The 20169-nt window shown below is 38.9% G+C and overlaps 1 protein-coding gene across 1 annotated transcript in view; it reads right to left on the bottom strand.

Annotated features, from left to right (window-relative positions):
- Nucleotides 1–20169, bottom strand: part of ca16b (carbonic anhydrase XVI b) — a 109756-nt gene that overhangs the window by 45755 nt on the left and 43832 nt on the right. Inside the window, exon 3 of the mRNA XM_031757559.2 lies at nucleotides 9301–9480. Within this exon, the coding sequence (XP_031613419.1) occupies nucleotides 9301–9480 (180 nt within the window). The remainder of the gene's footprint in view (nucleotides 1–9300; nucleotides 9481–20169) is intronic.

Genomic DNA, 20169 nt, shown 5'->3' with positions numbered 1-20169 from the left:
GATAACTGCCGCTCACTGGATATTTTCTCTTTTTCGCACCATTTTCTATAAAGTCTAGAAATAGTCAAACCACCCCATCTGCCACCAACAACCATGATGAATTCAAAGTGACTTAAATCACCTTTCTTCCTCATTCTGCACAGTTTAATCTTCAGTGGGTCATCCTCTCCATGCACACATGCCTAAATGCATTGAGATGCAGATGTGTGATTGGCTGATTCATTAAATTCAATTTCATTTATATGGCACCAAATTACAGTGGTCTCAAGGCACCTTATATTGTGAGGTAAAGACCCTACAACAAGAAAATGAACCTAATGAAGTAACTGGCAAGTATAGAATGCTCAGATTACAACCTTACGCATCAATGGAAACTTTAAATATCTAACTCAAAGGCTGGTATGCGAGTGGAAGATCTGCAACCCTTCTTCAGAAGTTAAAAAATGTTCTTATGTTTTCATGCATCTGCAGCCACTGGGATTCACCTTAAAAATTCAGACTATCTGCTTGCTGTTACACTCAGAAAGATCGTGTAATGTTGAGTTTAAGCTGTGTTAAATTTCCACAGCATCTGAAACACCATGACACGGCAGATTATCATCCCTCCCACTGTCCTGGCTGAGGTTATATGCTAATGCATCTACAGCCCTTTACCACATCTATGTTTGACATCATTAGCCAGATTAGACCCGGTGCTCCGTCAGTTGATCCCTCTAGTTACAGGAGGATTTAGTCAGCCTGTGAATAAGAACAGCCCACTTTTAATCATTTCACAAAGCAAACTAGGAGGATGAGCATCTGAACAAGCAAACACAGATTGTCAGTAAACAGATAACATGGCGAACAAGTTGTGCTGAGCGAATGAATGGAATCAAAGTAACTCAAACAGACCAGTGACAGGTAGCAGGAAGAAAATGAGTACGAGATCTTGAGAAAAAGAACCAAGAGACAAGACGATCTGAAGAGAGGAGAACATTGTGTGATGAGGGATGATCCGAGCCCCTGTCGTGAGGCAAGAAAGAATCTGCCAGCAGTATTAACGTGCCAGTGCCGCTTAAGCTGAAGGCCCACAGCATGAAGGAGAAGAAATGATGCCGGAGATTTCCAAGACTGAAAGCATCAGGTCAAAGTGAAGGATCAATCTGCACAGGAAATAACTACCCACGGCATTATCATAATGTGCAACTGCTTTGCAAAACCGCAAAAAACATTTACATAGACGGTAATAAATCCCTGTTACTGCCGTTGTTGAAGTAGTGTAATCCTGTGTGCAACACAAGAAAGCCAAGAAAAGGGGTTGCTGGCTGGCCTTGGGAGTTTCATTAAAAATGCGGCCCTGCGTGTGTTTGAACCCTCCAACAGCAGAGGAGGAATTAGAAGCTAAGCCAAAAAGACCTTGAATCACAGCCTGTGAAAGAAGGGGAGTGTGTGTGAAAGTAAATCCTTGATCAATGCAAATGTCTCTGGGGCCTTCCGATTCCCCATGAATTTGGTTGGGAGTTGTTTGAAATTTTACTGAGAAATGTTTTGTTGAGGAATACTGCTTGAATGGCAGCCAATCAGCCCGATCTCAAAGCAGGTCAAGGCACAAGGGAATGCCATGAAATCAATCGCAATGAACTTTTAAGATCTATTCACTCACTTCTTAATTACAACACTGACTTTTAAATAGTGAAACGTTAAAGCCACTCCCTGGAGGAACTCTGCACTTTGATTCCAGCACCTCCTGGTGGCGATGATGGGTTGAAAAACGCAACGCTCGAAAGAGTCGGGCCATTGATCTCGAGAAAAATGCTGAAATTTCACGAGCACTTAGCACAAGTATTGCATTTTAAACGCCAATTTCAAACTTAAGGTATTTGTGCCATTAAATCAATTATAATGTGTCAAATAACACAAGAACCAAACGTGACAACATGAAATGAGTCAATAAAAATGACAAACGTGCCTGAAATCTGCAGCTGCCTTTTCCTTCACAGAGCTCTATACAAAGTGTCAGCTTTTGTTTAGCTTTCATTCTTGAGACTTTAATGTTTTGTTCAGTTTTCAGCATCAGCAGGCAACTGCTTTCAGCAAAAACACTGTGAAACATACTACACTCCACCAGCTCAGCTCCAAATGACAGGAACAGTTAGCGGCTAGCTGATGAACATGGTGGAACAATCTGCTCCTAAGAACAAGATATTTCTTTTAGAGGGAAAATAAAACAAGTTTGGTCAAGTTGAAAAGGCTCCAACTTCAGGATGTCTCAGCATGGACAGAGATGGAGCAAACTGGGTGTATAGACTCATTGTAGTTGTAATTCATGATATCAACAACTAGGATGACAAAAAGGGAAATGTAAACAGGTTATCATGGATCAAAATGATGATTTAGAACATCTTAACCTTCATGAGAACAAAAACAAAAACAAAAAACAAAAAAAAAAAAGTTTGCCAAACTAGTTTTCATTCACAAAAAGCCTTTGAAGACCGCAGCACGGCCAAAATCACGCAAACTGTTTGTGATAATGCAGCGATTAAATGTGATAAATCAGCTAAAAATTGCTAATCTGTAGCAGTCTGTTCAAAATGTTTTGCCAACTACACATACAGAAATTCAGATTAGCTACTTAAAATCAGACTCAAGCCAGATCAGAAGATCTGAAACTGAAATTGGTGTAGTTGCTGCAAGATGGTGATTTCACAGCAAAATGACAGTCTTTTATCTTGGCATAAAACCAGAACACAACTAGCTGCGACCAGTTGAGTCCAATCCCCGATTGCAAGGAGACGTGTCAGACGAGTTGTGCTCATTGGCACAGGCTGAATTTGATGGTGACTTTTTGCAAACCTTTGCCAATTTCTGTGAGTGTGACCACAGACAGTCTGAGTCGGACCACGATTACAGCAGTCCCTCGCTATAACGCGGCCTCGCTGTTTCGCGGTTTTTTTGTGTGTGTAATTTTGCATTTTTAAAATTTTTTATTTATTTTTTTTAAAACAGCACATTGTGTTCTGCGTCCTGATTGGCTGTAGACCATTGTCAATCAATCTTGTGCCGTGTCTCCTGTACAGTACAGAATGCGTTCGGCTTGTCAAATTTACATAAATCTTTCATCGCTAGCAGAGTGACTCTGAAGTGCTGTACTGTATGTTTGTAAGTTTTTTCCCCAACAAACAACAATGTCAACTAAACATTTTGCACCGTCAAAGACACCAAGAGAGAAAAGTGTGAAGATGTTCATGCATGTCTGAGAAAAGCGTATAAAGCGTGTAGTGAGGAGTTTTACAGCTTTAAAACAGCTATAATAATTGTAAAAATAAAATTGCCTACTTTTCGGATTTCACCTATAGGTTATTTTTAGAACTTAACTCCCGCAATAAACGAGGGCCCACTGTATTTGTTAGGTTGCCTCCCAACAGACGACCTGTCCAACTGCCTTGCTATCCAAAGTGATTAACGGTGTTGCGTGCTTAGCCTCTGGGCAACCAGTTGGTGGACTGGCAATCAGTCTCTGACGGTCTCCATTTTATTTTTAAATAAATAAAATAAAATACATATGATCACCAGGAAACCATCAAGTTTTCCTAGTTGCAAGGAGGCTGACGTTCTGCTTTTACACTAGTGTGACCGAGCTGTAAGCAAAGAGGATGAAACTATCAAAACTTTACAACACAGAAAAAAGCTATCGCTAAAGATAAAAGGTCCTTAGCAGAGGTTATAACTTCATAGTAGTTTCATTTAGTGCGTGTTTATATGCCAAATGTAAATGCTAAAAAGGAAAATTTAAAGTTATTTGAAACACTGACAAAAAAAATGAATGGAACTGACAATATTTTTATTTGCTTGTTAAAAAAATATCCATGTTAACATAAAACTGCTATGACTTATTGTGTTAGCTTTATGCTCAAAATTAGTTTCTGTTGACAAAACTGGCTAAGAAAAAGCAGGACTAACACAAAATTAGAAGTAGATAATTTAAAAAAAATCTTATTAATACAAGCCATTTTTTACTGGAGTTAAACATCACTTATTCACACAAAATGGCCATATGGTAATGCACTTTTGACTGAAGGTTATACCACTGAGACTAATGATTTGACACTAATGCCACCTCCTGCATTAGTCTTTTGAAGCAGACCTTGAAACCTGAAGAGCCTCGAATAAAAACTGTGATAATCTAACAGGCTTGGCTGTCATATTACAGCCAAGCCGAGAAGGGATACAAAATACTAACATTTGACACAGGTCAGGAATAAAGGACCACTCTACTTATTAAGATGAGTTAGTGGCAATAACAAGAAACCAAGACCCACAGCACCATTACAATCAATGCACTTGATAAACTTAGTCATCTCAGGCATAGGCTGAATTGAGAACCATCAAAAGAACAAAAGATTGTATTCCTGCTATTCTGTTGACTGAGCTAGACCGAGTAAACAACAAATCAAGGATGCAACAAGTAATGATGTGGAAAACAAAAGACGATGAATGTGAAGGCCAAAAAGTAATCTTCATGCACAACTTTGCTGAATAGTTTGATCAATAAAGTATTAACACTCACCCTGTGAAAACATTTCAAGTGATGATTTCAAGGCCTCTGAGAAGCTAATAAAAGTTTACACACCAATTTTAAACATGTTCTGAGCTTCTCTTTTATTTATTTATCTATATATATATATATTTTAGGGTTGGAAGAAATCTATACCTCCATCCATACAAATCTGATTTTCACACATTTCAAAAGAAAAATCATGTACAGTGCTATTCAAAAGTTTCGAGCTGCTCTTCATTTCTTTAGATTTTGCTAGGAAAATGGAAAATTGGTCAGCAATTTGTTTTTAAAATGTGGTAAATGTAAATACAGTATATGAGACAAAAAACACAGTAACGAAGAGAAGATATAATTTAAAATTGGTTCTTTGCTAAGTTGTCTGTTATGTGTAAACACAACACTTGTTCATCCATTGAGTCAGGTGGGGTTTTTTATGTTTGAGTGTTTCATGGGTCACTGTTAAGTGGCTTAACAAACAAAAAAAGAAGAGAAAAAACCACAGTCCTCTTAAAATGGTCAGGAACAAGGACTCGACTGAAAATGAAACTTTTTCTTTGGAACTTGACTATTTTTTCAAAGACCTTCAGAAAGTCTATTGATGAGAACTATTGATGAAGACTACTTAAAAAAAATAAATAAATAATACAAGAGTGTGGTGCCTTGAAAACAAAATATAAAGAAATGAGTGGCTCTAGAGGCATAGTACTATATAGTTCATCTTGGAAATGTAATATTTTCAGTAATTCATCACTCAAGTCAACCTGTCCTCTAAAAATCCAAAAACCTCCATTCAAGTGAAACTGATTAAATCAATTTCATGAGACAATGACATGAATGTGCTAAAAAACATTAAGTAGACCTCATCTAACTAGCTTTTGCACTGTAATATTTTGTGGCAGTATAGTTTCATTTTCCTGATTTGGACAGTGCTTTAACAATGCAAAATTCCCTTTGTACTGTAAACGTCCAAAAAATGCACCCAGCCGTGTTAGTTCCATTTTTGTAAATAAGCACCCCGCAGCATTGCTCGGCTGTGTCAGTGGCCTTGGTTGTCATGGAGGCTAACAACTCTCATTATGATCAAATGCAAAGGATGACATTACTCGCAGAGAGAAACCGTGCCAAAAGCGCAGAGATCAATTAGGGTCAAGGTTTTCACACCAGTGGTCCACGGATTTGCTCAGTGGGGGGATAAAAAAAAAAGTTTACGGTTTGAAGTAGCACTTAATAAGTAAACTTCAAAATGCATCTGTAAACAAGGCACTGAACACAAAGAGAATGAGCAGAGCAGAGGAGGAGTACAGTAGAGCCAATAACAAAGAAATCTCTGGATCCACTGATAGATGTACAGAAATCTTGGCAGATACTACTGAGTGTCATTTCAGTGATTGTGCTGCTGTGGTTTGAAATTTGACATTTCAAGTATAAAATCTCTGAAATCCACAGGCTTAAATTCCTGTGTTTAACATGCACACATGCAATTTTTTTAATCACTTAAAGATTTACATTTTGATATCATATTGGATAACTTCAGTCTTGCATCACATCAGTGAAATTATATTTTAAAGCAGCTTCTAGACACAATGACCACATTTTGACTAACTAGTGATTACATGCAAAGTGAAGCTGCATGATTACAATGATCCTGCAAATCAAAGAGTCCCATATTTCCAGATGAAGATTTTCCTGCTGTATGATTGTAGTATTACTCCCAATGGTCATAAAAAACTACAGATAAAACATTTAAGCAATCTTAAGTCATGTTGTATAAAATAACAGTAGCATGCAAAACTCTGGGTTTCCCTGGTCAGTAATTCCCGTTACTGTAAAGAGTTAAGTGAGTAGAAGATGAATGATTTCCACATACTGTAAAGTAAAAGATAATTTGCATTTTTTTTAAAGCACAGGAGAAAAAAAATAGAGCCCCACATAACTGTTTCTACACCCTGAGAGATTTGAGATCTCAGATATCTTTTATCAAGGTCTTGGAGATAAATGAGCTTTTTAGGGAATTGGCTTTTTCACAATCATCCTTAGGAAAGGCCAGGTGATTTAAATATCAAAGCTTTAACTATACACTGACTCTTCAAACCTTGTCCCAACAATCAGAAGCAATTGGCTCCTCCAAGCAGCGTTTTAGTGTGCTAAAAGCTAAAATCCTCCACAAAGCAGGAGAAGGAAAGAAACAAAGGGTTTCCATGTAGCCACTTCCTCAGTTCATAACATAATTAAGAAATTGCAGTGAACAGGAACCGTAGGGGTCAATATAAGTTCGGAAAACTTTTTTTTTTTTCAGAAAGAACTGCTATAAGAATGTGAGCTTTATGGAAATGTCAGGTGGGAAAAATAAACTTTCATGCATCATTATCAGAAAAGTCAGCTTTGGAAATCTGCAAATAAACAGCTAAACAAGCATTTTAGAGACGAGTTCTGTGGACTGGAAAGGTTAAAAAAATAAATTTAAAAAAAATCATTTTGAGGCTGCAATAAGCAAAGCTATGTTTTGTGCAGGATTTCATTAAAAAAAAAAAAAAAAAAAAAAAGCACTACAGTAGCAACTGCTAAGCAAGGGGATAGATCGATCATACTTTTGGCTTGTGTTTCAGCCAGTGGCACGGGAAACATTTCAGTGGTAGAGAGAAGAATGGATTCAATGAAATACCAGCAAATTCTGCAAGCAAACACGAGACCATCTGTATAGATGCTGTAGTAGGAAAGAGGATGGCTTCTACAACAGGATAATGATCCTAAACACACTTTAAAATCCACAGCGGAGTATCTCAAGAAGCACAGGCCCTTACAGCCACCCCAACTGTGGATCACAAAAGAAAAGACGGTCAAAGACTCTCACAGAACTTTAGTAAAGGAAAGGGTTGAAAAAGCACACCTAAAATGAAAGACTCTAAGCTGGCTGAAAAATGTGCTTACAAACTACGATACTTGCCAGAAGGGGTGTTACTAAGAGCCGACCGTGCCCAGTTTCATGCTTCAGGTTTGGGTTTCCCCTCTATTTTGAACAGTAGATGATGGAAATGATTAAATAATCCTGCCCAAATTATCAAAGAAATGTATCTGGTTTGAAAATCACGTCATCTATTTGTGTATTCACGGGAAGATAAATTTTAACCAAGGGTACTCAAAATTTGCAAGCCACTGTATACAGTCAGGGAAAAAATTACTTCAACTCCAGCTGATTTTGTAAGTCAGTCGAGAATTTCAATGGAAGGTTTATTTGACCAGTGAGAGACAGGAACAATAACCAAAAAAATAATCCAGAAAAATGCACTTCAAAAAGTTCCATGAACAAAATAAGTATTTGATCAATCAGCAAGATTTATGGCTCCCAGGTGTATTTTATACAGGTAACGAGCTGACATTGGGAGCCTTCGCAACTCGTTACCTGTATAAAAGACAGCCGTCCATAGAAGCAATCATTCTGTCCAGATTCCAAACTCTGCACCATGGCCAAGACCAGAGAGCTTTCCAAGGATGTCAGGGACAAGATTGTGAACCAACGCAAGGCTGGAATGGGCTACAAGACCATCACAAAGCAGCTGGGTGAGAAGGTGTAAACAGTTGGTGCGATTATTCGCAGATGGAAGAACCGTAAAATAACTGCCGATCTCCCTTGGTCTGGAGCACCACGCAAGATCTCATGCAAGTTTCAATGATAATGAGAGTGTTGAGGTACCAGGCCAGAACTACTTGGGAGGAACTTGTCAATGATCTTAAGGCCGCTGGGACCATAGTCACCAAGAAAACTGTTGGTAACACACAGGGGGACCTTGCAGGCTGCAAGGTCCCCCTGCTCAACAAAGCACATGTACAAGCCCGTTTGAAGTTTTCCACTGAACATCTCAATGATTCAGAGGAGGACTGGGCGAAATTGTTGTGTACAGATGAGACCAAAATCGAGCTATTTTACCTCAACTCAACTCGCCGTGTCTGGAGGAGGAAGAATGCTGCCTATGACTCCAAGAACACAGTCCCCACCGTTGAACACGGAAGTGGAAACATTATGCTTTGGAGGCGTTTTTCTGCCAAGGGGACAGGACAACTGCACCGCATCAAAGGGAGAATGGATGGGGCATGTCAACTCTTGGGTGAGAACCTCCTTCCCTCAGCCAGGGCATCGAAAATGGGTCGTGGGTGGGTATTCCACCATGACAGTGATCCAAAACACACGGCCAAGGCAACAAAGGATTGGCTGAAGAAGAAGGATATTAAGGTCTTGTAGTGGCCAAGTCAGTCCCCAGACCTTAATACCATAGAAAATCTGTGGAAGGGGCTGACGGTTCGAGTTGTCAAACATCAGCCACGAAACATTAATGACCTGGAGAGGATCCGCAAAGAGGAGTGGGACAAAATCCCCCCTGAGATGTGTGCAAGACTTGTGGCCAACTACAACACTGGTCTGACCTCTGTGATTACCAACAATTGTTTTTCCACCAAGTACTACAGCATGTTTTGCAAATACTTATTTCATTCATGCAAATGCAAATTAATTTATATCTTTTTTGAAATGCATTTTTCTGGATTTTATGGTTATTGTTTAAATAAACCCACCACTGAAATTATAGACTGATCATTTTTTGTTAGTGGGCAAACTTACAAAAATCAGCTGGGGTTCAAATAATTTTTTCCCTGACTGTATAACCATCACATGCCATGTCTCAAAATAGCACTCTTAGAAATGAAAGATGATTGGTATTACTGCTGCATTGCTTTTTGAATGAGGGATAAACAAATTCTCTACTGCAAACCTGTCTTTCCAGTGTTCTTCATCGTGGTCTGGTTGGAGGACTCTGTGTTGAACTTGTCAAGCTCCAGCTTCAGGTACTCCTGAGAAATCTGAGCTTGTTCATCTGCAATGTCCACAGGTGATTGGTTGTTTCCGGCACATTCTGGGTATAAGGCTGCCCAGCCTCGAGGTCCATGGCTTCCTGCAGAAATAAAAGACACAAGATGTATGATGATTATGCACAATGCAGACTAGCCCCTAGAAATCACATCTGTCTAAGCATACTGGCTCTGACACATACATAGAAACCCTGACAATATTACTGGAATAGCAGCAATAAGGATTCTGTGCTATATTCACTGAGCTGCAGTGCCTTCTAAATCTGGTCGCACCCCACCCTCCCACTGCAGGGAAAACATGTAAACATTATGAAAATTCATCATCTGGGTAAAGGCAATTCCAGTCTTAATTGTCTATGTATATGATATAAATATCCATAGGAAGCATAATCCCATCGTGCTGCACTAATTGAAATTGAGCCTACAGTGGGCACAGAATTGATGGGCATCCATCTCTCCTTCTATCCTTAAAACAAAGCAAAATATATAAAAAATAGAAAAAACCTACAACAAATATTTAAACATATTCAACAGAAAATACTCCAGATTAACCATTAATCTGCTGTGTGTGCTGAAAACGAACTTCCTGTAACATCATCATCCACTGTCTGCACTTTTCTAATCCTCTATCCCCTACAGTGGCGGCGCTACAAAGGAATAATCCACAACCGACAGGGGTCCCCTTGATCTCTTCTCGGGTACAATTGGCCAATGCAACAACAAAAGCTGAGGGGATCAGGGGAACAAGGAAGCATGCATGGATTTTAACTTTTCTGGGTTAACACAATATTCATGATCCCATTCCCCACAGACATAGGGCAACTTTGCTACAGGCTCATGAAAAAGATATAAGAACTCCTCTCCATGAGAACGCGCCGAATCAAGGGTGGCTTTAGGCCTTGCTGCATTTAAATACCTTGCAGCCAATGAGGCTGTGCTCAAGTCTCTTAAAATGATAGTGTGACATTTAAGATTATTTGAAAACAATCAGTTTTAACATATCGACCAGAGGACAAATATGCACTTGAAGTGTGTGCAGACCCAGGAAGAGAAATTGCTTTATTAATCGCGCCAATAAAAGGGCCAGGTTCTGAAAAGTGCACTAAAATCAAGGAAATATCTTTGATTTGTCCACCAAATTCACAAGACAACCTACAAGAGTATAGTATAATAAGGTCTGAATCATAGTGAAATGTTTAAATGGATTGGAGCTACATTTCTAACTAATGACTACATCTACAGAGCGAGATTATATTTATCAGTCATGATTGTAGAGTTACCAATGTATTTGTACCAATATAAAGCCTAATATTTGATAAAATGAAAGAGGACTCCATTATGAAAAACCAGTAATACTATGAAGCAAGTGAAAGCTGCTTGCCAATCATAAATCCCGAAAGGATTTGCATAAAATTGGAGCAAATGTCGACCATGATGCAATACAATGTTATGTGCACAAAGGTTTGTTGAGCCTTTGTGTAAAAATGTACATTTTCCCTTATCATGTTTAACTTGTATCTTAAGGTAGTTACTCTATCAAACTCTATCAAGAGCATTTTTTTAAAACCTAATTTTTAAATTAAAGCTCTGTAATCTATTAAATTTCCCATCAACAATGAAACAACTGCGTCCTATAATGTAAAAAGCTGCTTGCTACTAAGGCAAAGGCAAAACATCTAGCAATTCAAAGTGATTTTATGAAGCAAACCAGAGCAAAAACATCCTTGGGATCACAAAGCAGTTGAATTCTCATATTGCTTCATTTAAAAAAAAAAGTAAGAAAAAAAAAAAAAACCTAATGCTTAGAATCACAAAATTCTTTCATTGGTTAAAGAAAATCCATCTAACTCAATCTAAATCAAGACAACCTTTCAAGTAGGTAATCTCGTTCAAAATTGTAACAATCACTTCCAAGAAGGTGCAAACCACTGGTTACACTCAAGAACAGGAAGGACAGATTAGACTTAGACAACTTGTAGCTTCTGTCAGAATGATGGGAAGAGAAAAGAACGGAGAAGGAAAGGAACAGCTCATGATTGAAAGCATAACACATCAATCTGTCAATCATGTTGGAGGCAATGTTATGGCACTGGCATGCATGACTGCCAACAAAACCAGGCTGTTAACAGAAGTAGCAGGATGAATTCTGAAGTGTACAGGGCAATGCTCTCTGCTCAGATTCATCCAAAAGCTACATAAACTGATTGGACAGAGCTTCTCAGTGCAAATGGATAAGACCCAAAGCACACTGCAAAAACAACCCAAGAGCTTCTCGGCGCATAAAAAACGTCATGATATTCTTCAGCAGCCGAGTCAGTCACGTGATGTCGACCCAACAGAGCATCTCAAGGAGGTTCTAGATGTCAGTCACTGAAAGCTTAGAATTTTCATCCGAGTATTAAAAACAATGCCTACATTTAAAATGTGTAATTTTGTCCATTTACTTTTAAGACACTGGAAATGGAGAACTGTATAAAAATTGTACCGTGTGATTTCTAAATAGTTACAGCAATATTTTGTGTAAACCTCTTAAATTAAAGCTAAAAATCTACAGTTCAATCACATCTTGGCTGTTTGATTTAAAATCAACTGTGGTAGTATACAGAGGTGTAATTACATATGGTTCTCAGATTGAAAATGTTTGGTTACCAACGTTGCTGATGAAATTGTACACATTTGAGGTAGTCGTACAGTAGGCTACAACTTGCTTCAATCCCATTTGTGTTTGCAGAAAATGTATGTTTTCTTTGGCAGAGCGGTCTGAAATGTCTTCAGCTGCTCTGAATGCTTACCATTTCCCTAACCGACAAAGCGAGCTGTAGGGGCTAGCAAAGCTACAGATGGAAAAAAAATTAAATTAAAAAATACATCACCCTAAAAACTGTTCTGCAGTGGGCGGTTTCAACCCCCATTCTCTTGCTTTCCCGTTCTCCCCCTTGAGTGAATCGTGGCAAGCGACAACAAATTTCAGATGTTACTGAGATCCACAAGGCTTCACAGACCTTGATAACATATTTCAAAATGCCACAGAATATAAAAACAACTGTGAATTTTTGTTGGTAAGCAATATGATATTCAGTCAAAGTTTAGGTGTTAATGTTATTAAACTAGCACATTGGATTGACTGTGTTGTTTCATAGGTTTCTTTCATTCGAAGTGTAAAACTGTGTAATCTTTTGCTAATTTTCCAGTGAAACAAACATTACATCCCATTTACTGCAAGAGAAATAATTCAGCCTTTCAAGAAGAGAAAGGGAGGAGCAGTGCTAAAATCAGATAAGTGCGGGTTACACAGCAGTCGATTAATCTGTCTCATCACCATCCATCAGAATGACTATAATCCTAGCGGTTAAGCCTTTCTCATTGCAGCCTTGCCTCTCTATAAGGCTGAGGTGAAGAAATTAAAAAAAGGTACTGGTTCCAAAATGCGGTGAAATGATTTATCTGAAACATTACACACTATAGGTACTTTCAACTACACCGAGTATGTGGCTCTGTGAGAAGAGCTCCTGCAATATGCTACATGTCACATTTATTCTACTGAAAATCTTTTGTGCCGTCAGGTAGTTCAATGAGTATACTGGATTTTATGAGCATATATTTGACAAACAAAAATAAATGACTTACGCTTATGTAACAGCTCCTATCTCAGGAATATCTCCAGTTTAAACGGAAAAATCACAGCATGGTTCAACAGCTATGAATCACCGCTCACATTTACAATTCGCCGGGGGATTCAAGAAGGGTGAAAGAATGAAACTAAATGGCAGTTCAGCTGGTACTGCAGGCATGATTAGAAGCATGGTTGTGTGACTTTTCAAGACCAGTTGCAAGTTAGAAATATCAAGTTCTTCAGTTCTACAGAATAAGCTAGAAGCTGCTCAGATGATGCACAGATACTAAATTAATAAATACTCAGTGGTATCAAAACTCAACTGCACACAGTAGAAGCTAAATCATCACAAAAAACTGTTCAATTTGGTCAGCTATTTCTAATTCTTTGCAAGAAAACTGATGATGATAAGTGACAAGTGGCTCATTTATGCAGTTTGGTGTCCTTGAAGGATTTGCAACACACTGCAGTTATTGTATACAATAACTGCTTAACAATTAACTGATGATTATAGGTTATTATAGTTGTAATCTAGGTTCAGAAAATTCCATGCACACAGCAGTAAACAAAACCTCTGACAAGAAAGAATAAATAGCCGTACAGCAATCAGCGCAAAACATGCTGAAAAAGCCTCACCAAGGTAAAACTATTTTTATTCCTGCAGGTTTAATGCTAAAATGTCTATATGCCGACATTTTTTTCTGATGGGTGAAAATGCAGGTTTACTGCTAAAACATCACCTCTAAATATGGATTTTATGTAATCATGCCTTCATCGGGCTACTTACAATCTTCGCTAGAAGTAAGATGGGTGAGGCCTATAACATTCTTCGCTCATTTTTGTTAATCCGAGCTGTTCTGGGCTTAGCTCTGTGTGATGTGACTCTGCTCTCTGCTATCTACTTGTTTTTAAGTAAAACAGGCACATGTTTCTCTCAATCTGGCACTTTCAGTTCCAGGCGTCATCCCATTAACCTTGGGATAAACAGCCGTGCCTGTGCTACCATGGCAATGCTGACAGAATGGCGATTGCCTTGTCATTTCCGTTTTGTCCCCTGCAGTGAAAGCACGCATGCTGTATGCCGGCTGGCAGACCTCCCAGAATTGGCACACTAGCACTTGCAAAAATCTACGCTGATCAGTCCATATGCATGAGTACCACTGACAACAAAACATGGCCAGAAGATAGAAGGCACAGTGTCAGCAGTAAGGAGGGTCACAGCGGTTGTATAGATGGAGAAGCGCAAGAGAAGATCATCCTATGTGTGTGCTGCCTAATCTGTTCAGTGAATGCAGGCGCATCGGATAACATTTCGAACAACGCTCCTGCTGTCAGTTTCAATATGCTGATAACACTCCAGAGGGTGGAGCCGCACATGCTGCAGCACTCAGGAGTATCAAATGTCCAGGTTAGACAAGCGATGAGCTCACGGCTCGTATGATGTTCAGACAAGCCAAAGGAACAGACTGAGTCGCTAATCAGACAACGGCTGCCAAGGGTTATTTTTTTTTCTTGTGCCCTCACAAAATAATGTGTGTGGTAACATTAACATTGTTTAATGTAATATTGTACTCACAACTGTGTGAGATTAGACCCAACACAGTGAAATTGTGTACATGGTATACACGTTAAACTAGATTATTTTGGTAACTTAAACTAACTGAAGCTAAAACAAAGTATATCATTACCAAAGACCTAAGGTTATGGATCAGCCAGTGGACTTCCTCAATATTGCCATTTACAGAATGGTGTCATCAGCACAGCTCATGTATATATACGTATTTTTTTTAACCTTCAAATGAAGATACTGATTCACAGTGAGGTTAATCTAATTATACATAGTTTTTGAAGCTTGGATGGGGCCCTCGCTGAGGATGTAGAGCGTTTAAGGGCTTGTATATTAAAAATGAACTTTTAGGCATGGCAAGTAAAAAGCACTAGTCTGTCACACTACGTGCATTTTACAGTCCTATCTTCAGTAAACTGCTAAGCCGGAGCTCCTTTGCATAAAACAAACCGACAGACTTTATCCCTTTGTTCCACTTTCTCTGTGTCAGGCAGATCTCCTTACATGCTTCCTGGCAGCTCTGTGACCTAATGGCTGGGATGTGATGTGATGAAGGAAAGAGAGAGCGAGTTCAGAGCAAAAGCTGAAACTACTGAGGGAAGGGCGGGGGATAAAAAAAACAAAAAAACAATTCAGTTTACTGAATGATGCTGATTGTGAGTGTTTAGCAATTAAGATACAAACTCCCACTGCACCAACTATAAGCTGCCAGGAACGGTCTGCAGTTCATTGTCATTTCTTGGATTCGCTACACTGGGGCTCGGCCGAACACCTTTATTTTCTATGCAATGTGGGATTTTGGTATCATTGTAAAACACAAAAGGCTTCTTTGAAAGAAAGAGAACAGAGGGGAATATCTATCATAAAGCTCTGATTGCAAATGAGTCTGAATACATTTGAAACTATATCAGACAGCATGCAACTACAATCAAAGTGAGGAAACTCATTCTGGCAAAACTGGGGCAGCCAATTTTGGTGACTGACTGTTCCAGTCTAAATGGGGTCATGCTGCCAAAACTACCAATGTTACACCAGAGTGAAATAAGTGACTAAACAACATTTCAACCGGAGACAGAGTCCTTTTTGCTGGTGTTCAACAAGAGAAATGTAATGAATAAAAATTGGTACTCTTAGAAGTTTCAACACGTCCACAGATGTCTTACCCAGACATATAATGGAAACTTTCAGGTAACTGGAAAGGTGTTTATGAAAGTGAATCATTAATTGCAACAATTAGATTTCTATCTCCTGTACTCTCAAAAGGAGTTTCTTGTCAGAATCCTTTACTGGCTAATCTGCATAAGACGACTCAATTATCAGTGAACCATGAAGGTACAAACCATAATGCCCTCAGTGGGCGTCGGGATGCTTCAAAGAAAAGTGAAGAAATACGTGAATAAGAACAGTCAACCCAGGAATTGCAAAACAAGAAAATAATTGCAGTCGGCCTACCCACTTTTAAAACCTTTTTCTCAGCGTTCTCAACCAATATCCACTTCTTAGTGAGATCTAGTACTTGGTATATCAGTGCAGTTTGCAAGAATGAAAAAAGGCGTCTGGGGGTCACTGTGGGGGTACGTAGAGGGTGAAGCATGAGTGAGTCTTCAGTTACACTTCACCAAATTAAATGTGCATTTGCTTGACCTTGTCAATTCTGTGATGAACAAAGAGGTGGAGGAAAGCAAGTACACCAAAAATGTCTCTGTTCACAGTACTGTAGTGGCACTGGCTCAACTAGGAGAATTAGAAAGCCTCAGAAAGCTAATATAATATGGCAACATTTGGTCTCCAGGAAGAAGGGGAAAAAAAGAATGACCAACAAAGTATGCATCTTTAAACTTTAGTTTACATTTTCACAAATGATCACCAGATTTTTATTTTGTATTTATATGCACCATATTTAATGCAGGTGATAGCTGTACATGTTGGTACAAGCAGACTCTGAAGATCTCTATGTAAAAACCAAAAACAAAAGTTGAGTCGTTTTATAACAAATTAGTGCAACAACATTTGCAACTGGTAATTGAACATCAGAGGGTTGTGTTATTTTAATCTGAATTTTAAATGATCAAATGTTAAGATTCTGCAGACGCTACAGAGGATAGGATTTTTTTTCAAGCTTGTCAAAAGGAAGGCAGTATTGCTTAGAAACTAAAGGCAAGAAAAAAGTAATCAAAAAGCAAATAAAAGTAAATTAAGCTAGCAAGCAATTACATTTTTTATTACAGATTAAATCATACCAGGTTTGGTTCCTTCTCATGATACATTTACAGCTATTAGATTTCTGTAAGTTTAATATATGCAGTGTTTTAAAATGTATAAAAGTAATGTGAAATGTAACATTTACTTGTAATAGAAGCTTTATTATGAAATAAACCAAATTCAATTGCTGTATGTGCCTACATAAAGAATTCATTCAACTCTATACTTGGTTTCCATGTTAAATAGATTTACATTTTAACAATAACACTGTAAAAGTAACAACTTACAGGCTTAAATTGATCTAATTAACTGTAGAAATGCATTTTAGCACATAAGACAAAGTTAAATCCTACCCCCTAGAAAGCATTTGAAAATATTCAACTAACAGACACTAAACATTTTTTTCCTCTATGAGAGAAATACTTCATCACTCATTCAAATGACTTACTCAGTTTCAGGTGACTGCAGGTTTCCCCAACCTTATAAACAGTACTTTAACATAACGACCAAAAACTAGCACCACTGACTAACAATGAGCTGAGTTCAATTTTATGATCATTAATATGCAAATTGTCATGACCACTGATCAATGGCCCAGAGTACCATTCACAGAATGTTAGGAAATAGTTGCAATCACAGCATTGTAAAATGGCAAAAGATGTACCCTTAGGCCCCCTCCTCGGTAAATGGCTTCCTTGACTCCCTGCTCGAACCTATCCAGGATGTCTACATCCTCAATACTGAAAGAGTGGCCACTGGACATTAGGTGTAATTAGACTGCGGAGTCCTGGACTGATAAGATAGCTCTTCTGTGCTGTGCCATCCTCTTAGCCAGAGGTTGTTTGGTTTCCCCGATGTATAATTCACGGCAATCCTCCTGGCACTTAACACTAGATTTACTATCCTGCGCAAATTTGCGTAACTTCCCTAAACCCAACACCCCCTAGAATTACTGGCTTTTTTATTTTCTGGTGCAAGTCCCGAGGTGTTAAGCACCCCTGCTGAGATTTTCACAGGTCGTCAGCTTGTTTCTCCTACAACTTTTGTTGTGCAAACCACCCATTGTCCTTGAGGCCTGGCACATTTGCATTTGCTCACTCAGAGTTGCTCAGATCCAAGGCAGGCCAAACCTCTGTGTTACAGCTTTCAGAAATGCCTGGTAGAAATGCTTCAACTTACTCATGAGATTTTGACCACATTTTTTGCGGAAGTCACAACTATACTGAATGCACGACCGTTGTTGCCAGCTGCAAGAATGCTTGGTAGGGAACAGCTGTTCCCTCACCAAGGTTCGTTTCAAAGTTTGAAACACTTTGAAATAAAACAGACTTGTGTACCCATATATTGTGAATGTCTGTCTTTTGTATGTAGGTTGTAAGACAGAGGTTTGGCCTGCCTTGGATCTAAGTAAACAAATGCCAATGTTGCACAAACACACACACACACACACACACACACACACACACACACACACACACACACACACACACACACACACACACACACACACACACACACACACAGCAAATCTGCATTTATTTGTCCCACAAGTGGAAAATCTGCATTGTCATTGCAAAAAAGTGGACAGAGCACAGTATAGAAAGTGCACTATACAAACAATCTGGAAACATAAATATGGACACGTGTATTCAAAAATATTGGTGTATGTATACACACACACACACATCTATCTATCTATGTGTGTGTATATATATATATACATACACACACACACACACACACACACACACATATATATATATGTGTGTGTGTATATATGATATAGATGTGTCTGTGTGTTTAACTAGACTTTATGCATATTATATAAGGTGTGGCTATATAAATATATAAATATATGTACAACTCTGTGTATATATGTTTATGGACAGGCATGCAGGCAGGTAAGGAAGGAAAGTAGCCTTGCAGGGAAGGAAAACCTTGAATCTCTCATGGTTAGGGGTTGGGGGAGGGTGTGTTTGCACAACAAAAGCAGGAGAACAATGGAGCTGACGACCTGTGAAAATCTCAGCGGGGTGCCAAGAGGTGTTAAGGTCGGGGGGAATTTACGCAAATTTGCGCAGGCCAGTAAATCTAGTAGTAGGGACTTGCACCAGGGAAAAAAGGCTCAGTAATTCTAGTGTTAACCGCGTACACTGTACTACTCTGTTTGTGTTGGGAGACCCGATCCTTGGAGTGCACCAATTTTTGGTGTAGCATGTTTTGGGGTTTGAAAGCCACAGAGATGTGGCGTTTTGAGAAAATGCGTCTCAGTTGTTCCGATACTCCCACACGTAAGGGATCACACTAAAGGTTTTCGCTTAGGCAGCGGTTGTCCTTCTCTGCTGGATTGCCTGGAGCATTCTTTAGATGCCTTTCCAGCTTTGACAAATGTCCAACTGGGATAACCACATTTATTCAGGGCATTTTTTGATATGATGTTACTCTGTTCCCTGACTGCTGTGTCTGTGGGAATCGTGTCTGCTCTGTGGTGTCATCCACATACCTGAACCAATGGCTCAGTGGTGTTCCAGGATGTGATAACAGAGCCCGCTTTTCCACTTCCTCCACATACAAACTGACCACAATGGGTTAAACTTGGGAACCCATGACACACCCATTTCTGCCTGCAGTACTGACCCTTGAATGTAAAATATGTACATTGAAGACCGTTCCAAGAGCAGACACACTTAGTCAGTGCTTAGGGTGGGGTCATCCTGTAATCTGTTACGGACTGCACTGCTTCACTAATTGGAACATGAGTGAAGGGAGATGAAACGTCATACGAGACGCATTCTGAACGTGGCATTTTGAGCTGCCTACCAACCCTACCTTAACAACGAAGCTAGAAAATTTGTAACCAAGTCAGCTGAGACTGAAGAGTTAACTTTGATGTGTGACAAAATGCATTTCCCACTGAAAACGCTACAAAATGAACAACATCAACTTTTTGGAATTTCCTTACTTTGATGATTGAGCATGCATCGAGACATGCTTAGACTTTGTTTTTTACTAAAGTTAGCACTTGAAATTGAAAAATACAGTGTTAAACAAAAAATATCAGCCCGCTGGGTCATGAAAACATATTTTTTAAATTTGTGAAAAATTACAAAATTCACTCAACTCAATTCATATTTTTAATAACAAAATTGAAGCCATCAGACTGGACTTTTCTGAGAATTAAGAGATGAATCAAGCATAACATTGGACAGTTAAAACTGTTCTGTTCATGAATACAAGTAACTGATTCGGCATCTCGATCAGAAATATAATAATGTGCTTTACGTCTTTGCTGCTTTTTGGAAAACAGTAAATTGGAAAATTCATGGATAAGCTCACATACTAACCATAAACAATAGTTTTGCTCATTACTAGTACAGCTGTAGCATAAAC

This window comes from Oreochromis aureus, linkage group 5, assembly GCF_013358895.1.
Source record: "Oreochromis aureus strain Israel breed Guangdong linkage group 5, ZZ_aureus, whole genome shotgun sequence".
In the NCBI taxonomy this organism is placed as follows: domain Eukaryota; kingdom Metazoa; phylum Chordata; class Actinopteri; order Cichliformes; family Cichlidae; genus Oreochromis; species Oreochromis aureus.
The sequence above is the reverse complement of the archived record's forward strand: the minus strand, read 5'-3'. Positions and strand labels throughout refer to the sequence as shown.